Raw genomic sequence first — 5,712 nt, forward strand, 5'->3', positions numbered from 1 at the left:
CGCGACGGCCGATGTGGCATGAGTTTATTTGTTTTTGTCCAATTCATGGTTGCACGTGGGCTGGGATATTGCTAGGGCGCCCACAACAAGACAGGAGGACGATTAGGGTCCTCAACCAAGCCTTTGGCTGGTAAGGTCCAGTCTCTTCGTGACGGACTCGAATAGTACACCAAGAAATCTGTTTACGTCATGAGATTAAACAAGATCCTGAAGCTTTAAATCAACTGAAATGGTTTAAGACGCTGCACGAAGTACACAAATAAGTGTGTTCCATTGACCGATGAAAGCATGAATTTTTGTGAAACGAGGTTACAATCTTAACCATTCAGAGTATTCTGTCAAACTAAACAGTTACAGCATGCACCCCAGATTCCAAATAAGGACTACAGCTCCCATGCTAAAGCGAAGACAGGAGCACAAAATCCACTCCACTGACCAGTAGTGGTCTGGGGGCTAAAGACCCCACTTCCACCGCGGGCATTATTAAAGCCTGGTTCAGTTACTTTTGTTTTTCAAACCGAACAGGAGATTACACTCAGACAATATGCCAAACCTTTTGATATCAGTTTGACGCTGCAAGCTACTGATGGAACATGTGAATAGTAAGTCGTTGGATGTTAAAACATAATTGTGGTTATGCAAGCCTCTGAATTCATATGGTAGAGCAACCAATGAAGGAAGTAGGTTTCTCCTTCCATAAAGGAACCTACTCCCAAATTCGCCGAAAAATCTTCGACAGCCCACGACCGGTTTCACCCTTCTTGGGGCTCATCAGGTAGGCGCAGTCGCTGAGTTTTCGTGCACCTCATGTGTTACTTGAACCCAAACTGGACTGACTTCTACAATTGCACCATTTGCAAATCAATTTGGTTTTCACGAGAGACTTAACTGAATCGCTAGTTTATGATATTCTTCACGTTCCGCCCCTTATTACCTTTCTCGGATGTCACACTCTCCCGATCCGTTCGAATTAAGCAGACTTTCGGAATGATCTGCTACAGACACCTAAGATGCGTGCTTAGATACTAAGGAAAAGGGCAACCTTCGCGATAGTGCCTATAAACTTGACTACCGTGGTAAACCAAACAGCAACAATGAATCTCGACCTATCCTGATAAACCTGTGTAGAATGAACTCCCGCAATTAGTAACTCATCGTTCTGATGGGTAGTGAGCTCCATCGGAAAAAGCGCTTATTAGAAAACGGAAATGACTCGAATCACGTTGGCTAAGTCGCGTTACTTGCGGCGTCAAAAAGGCATATCACTAGATTTTAAGGGTCGCGTGTATTGGAGTATGGGTGCGAGACGTGGCTTCTGCGAATAGATGGTGTGAGGCTTCTTCCAACTTTTGACCACCGATGTCTCAGAAGCGTGGCTGGTATTGGATGGCATCAGCGTGTTAGTAACTAGGTGATCAGAAAACTGGTGTTTGGTTGTGCTGCAGGTAATTCAATTCGGGAAAACACCTAGCACAACCGACTATGGTGGTTTGGTCATGTGCTACATCTAGCGACGTCAGAGCGGCGCAAACCGCGAGGTGGACAGTTTGTGACTGCAGAAGTGTGTGAAAGAGGTTACGAGGAGTTTGTGGTGTTGTTGGTGTTGTACGCATTCCAGGATGGTGTACCCATGGACCCACCTTTGCTTGGCTGCGGACTTTGCAAGAACTGGCGGTTAATCGCTGTCAATGGCTTTCAGGTTGTCAGTTTCTTTCCAGATTGTCTGATCGAGCACCTCAGAATTCTTGATATAGCCCAGCACTAAGTCCCCTCCCTCATCCACTCTTGTTCTCTTCTTTTCGCTCTAGGGTTTTAAAATATTTAGACGAACCTTAAGGTTGTACGACAGTAAAGTATCAATGTCAACACTGTTGTTGCTGTCCTTGATGATTATGACGACCAAACTGAAAAACCGATTATAATAGTAGACGTTTCATTCGTTGTGCACAGGTGACATATGGCCTTAGGCCCGAAGGCTCACTGTCCAACAGGAATACTTGGTATTTAGCCTGCGTCTCGAAACTATCCCAACTTCCCCCAGCATTTTGGAAAGATAACTTTGTAATTCAACGAACTGACTGCTTGTATCAGTAGTGGCTTTGACCGACGAATCACGTGGCGTTTCGATTTTTATTCATATTCCACAAAAAAATCGATAACACTGACGCTGGCTTCACTGTCCAAACAGTACAAAGCTTGATTACGGTTCACCGAAAATGCTACCCGTGCTGTGAGAAACTGAGAAGAACACTGAATAGTAGAAAGCCGGGGATTTACACAACAGGGAAATAGGCAGTGGTAACTCAACAACGACCGAAATGTCAGCTGCAATTCGGCTTCGCCAGGGTAGAGACGGAGTGGTCAAGTCTACGTTTGGGGAATCGATACGCTACTTGGCAAAGTCCTATTACCCGTACATTTATTCCGATAGTCGAAACATCTCCAAACCTGTGGTGGATTTACAGGCAGCTTTTGAAATATGTTCAGAGTCTTTGGAAGAGTACGATAAGATAACCGGTGAAATGGCCAGCCTAAACTATTCGATCTACGGCATCGAACAGGCATTGTTGCGAGCATTGAATGAACTATCGATTATTCGTGAAGAGGTTGCGGATTTGATGAATGCTCTACGTACTAGTGAAAAGTTCAATCTAAGACTGCTGGATCAACTTTCCGCGTTAGAGGAGAATATCCAGAGTGGAGTGGAGTCTGGACGATCTGTGCTCTCATCCACCAAACTTCCAATGCAGTCTATGACGATGGCACCAGAGCATTATATGATTCCGAGGACCACACGTGAAACGCTGGAAGCCATTATTGAACAGGGTAAACCGGAAATGTTCACTGCCACTGGTGCAGATAATTTATTGAGAGACAGGCTAGGACCTGATGTGGCGCGGTTGACCTGGCTGGTGCAAGTTCAACGTGAACTGGCACACCGACATGCCGAATTCAGTTTCCTTGTGATAAGTTTGTGGTCAGAACAAGTACGGGACAATTTTCACCTGTCCGGTCGTAAAAGTAGTTGTTTTGGGGGGCCAAAGACGCTCCAAAATCGTCGAAAGTCAGCAGGAGAGGAAGATAACATCTTGAGAATGGCCAGCGCAGCTCGAATTGAAGAGTTACCCACGGTAGTACAAACTATTCAGGGCCGTGTTTTTGAGCTTGGCGGTTTGATTGTCGACGAGTTGAACCGACTGAGAACCGCCTATGAGGAGACCAAGATGCAACACCGTACACTCAACACAGAATTGGCTGAAAGAAGACGTCAGCTTATTGACAGTTTGTTGGCAACGCACAGCGCAGTGCAGACACTACTTGAGTTAGATGAACGCAATGATGCCTTGGTTGGCAAACTTGTAAAGACCAGGCCACTATTTGCCGACCTATATAGAATTGTTCAAAGTGAAACTGGCTCGGATGAGTACAGGAGCACTGCTCCATTGCAAAGTCTAGCCGAAATATTGGGACCACAGAACTGGCGGGCGTTTGTGGACCAGTTGGGAAGACTTCGACTGAATCCGGGTGAATCTGTAACGGAGGCTGACTAAACCCAATGACCTGGCAGCATGGAAAACGATGGCATAAAATTCAGCTGATTTCTGTTTTCTAGCCTGGTCTTTGAAGGACCGATGACCTTTTCTGAAGAGTGGTGAGTCAACTGTGAAAGGGTCACAGGTAGTAACCATCTTGGTTCTCAAAAATATACGCGCAACTATTGAGAATTTCTCTATGTACCTTCTTTACTGGATGGTATTATCACTTAATGAGGAAGATAAAGGAGCTTATTGCTAGTCCTTTAGAAGCACTCAAATTTTTCTCTTCGGTTTCATCATTACTCGCATTGTACTTGCTTTTGCAAAGTTTCTAAACAGAGGGATGAGGGAAAAAGGTCCCAGATGAGTAAAAACTCTACAAAACTTTCGATGTCCATGCAGACACTAGGACCTGTTGAGGAGTTGAGTGATTTGTGCATTACTTTCGGACAGGAGAATTCTGTAAGACGAGGCATGTATTATAACTTCAACAAAGTATTTAAGCTTCAGTTAAGGCTGTCTAACCCTTAGTATAACAACATTTAGTTAGGTTTAGGTCGTACGCTACTACTCATGTGCGTTGAACGACAATTTCAAACCTTGTTCTGGGTGCACATGCGCCTGGTACTGACTATTTAAATGAGTTAGAAAACTGAATTTCCCATAAAGCGGGTTTAAAAAAGCCAGAATCTAAACTACTGCTTTAACTTCAAAAGTAGTATGTTGCTTCAAAAAATGTCCATATGACGTGTAAATTCATCCACATGATGATCGGTTAGGGTTGTTACGTCCAGTTTTATTTCAGAAGTGATATTTCTCGAAAGCAGAGCTTCCTTGATTTTCTCTCGCTGGATATTAACGACGCCCGTGTTCTCATCCTCTTTATCACTAACAGCATAAGCGTCTAAGGATTGATGCTTCACTGCCATACAACCATATTTTATCTGGAAGTATTGCTGTAAAGAGAAGGATGGGGCTGGGTGGGAAGGAGACTTAGTGGTAGCCCACCATATTCAATCCGTGGTGCCAACAACTTTGGATACTCATTCGGACGAAGGGAAGATACTCGAATCCATTAGCAGCCAAATATTGCGGCGTCCCCAGCCATGCACAGAGGATTACGCGGACCCCACACTGGAAAACTGGTTGCACTGAGATTACCCGGTCAAAAGATCAGATCAAAGGGCGCGCCGACCTCTCTGAATTGTAAATATCATCAAGCCTACCGCCCTACTTAGTTCCTTATATCATTCTCGCTTCAAGTTATTGGCATGAAACGTTTTCAGTAAAAAGAGACTATGATTAACAAAGGATTGCATATACACAAGGCATTAAAGCTTACAGGTATCCTTTAGAGAAAAGGAACTAGGAACAGGCTGTCATTTGTATGCTGTATTCATTCGGCCTGCTAGGACTTCATCCTCATTCCAGGCCCTCTCCCGACCAGCGACTGTTGCTGGACAGTCTGTGTGACAAGAAGACCAAAGGTAAAAAAACTCCGAAGGAAAATGTGAATACGTTGGTTTTCAGATGTATTAGAATGGAGACACTTGACTGAATGCGTAACACTACGAACTTCATACTCGAACCCATCTAGATCTTTTGGTGAGAAGCAAGTTTTTTTGAAAGACGCCGATTTAGGTCGTGTCCTTTGCCTCAATAAAACTTCTTTACTTGACGCAAACCACTGGTTTAAGGATATTCCCCATATACTACGGCTCAATCTAATGAGTAGCACAGCTGAAATCTCTAATATACCACCAGAATGGCAAGCACAAACCCAGTATCAAAAGTAAAACCACTTCAAAGAACAAAGTGACCAAAATTTTGATTTATATTCATATATATGTCTCTTTCAATCATAGTGAGGTGTCGCTAGACGAAACTGATGCACTTTTGTCCCTTGTTCCAACGAAGAAGCGGTCTTTTTCCGTAATTTAGACGCATAATTCCCAAGTAAACAACCTTTATGAATGTTCCTTTCATGCTTCTAAAAAGTGGGCCTTTGTTAATCATACTATCAGGAAGTTTCGAATTGCGTTTTGTCGTCGTACAGAACCCGATACCGTCCGTCCGACTCAACCATGGCTACTTCACCCAGAATGGCAAAGACCTCGATTGAAGCCATTTTGGCATAGCCCTTTGGGATATATCATCATTATCATCATCATCATCA

General features: G+C 43.9%; 1 protein-coding gene across 1 annotated transcript; it reads left to right on the plus strand.

The window, feature by feature from the left end:
* Positions 1 to 2,318: 2,318 nt before the first annotated feature.
* T265_02759 (hypothetical protein) lies at positions 2,319 to 3,551 on the plus strand (the record flags this gene model as incomplete). The annotated part of the gene is made up of 1 exon (XM_009167074.1): positions 2,319 to 3,551. One exon carries the CDS (start codon positions 2,319 to 2,321, stop codon positions 3,549 to 3,551), a length of 1,233 nt encoding a protein of 410 aa, XP_009165338.1.
* Between the last annotated feature and the right edge of the window lie 2,161 nt (positions 3,552 to 5,712).

This window comes from Opisthorchis viverrini (genome assembly GCF_000715545.1).
Source record: "Opisthorchis viverrini unplaced genomic scaffold opera_v5_35, whole genome shotgun sequence".
Classification (NCBI taxonomy): domain Eukaryota; kingdom Metazoa; phylum Platyhelminthes; class Trematoda; order Opisthorchiida; family Opisthorchiidae; genus Opisthorchis; species Opisthorchis viverrini.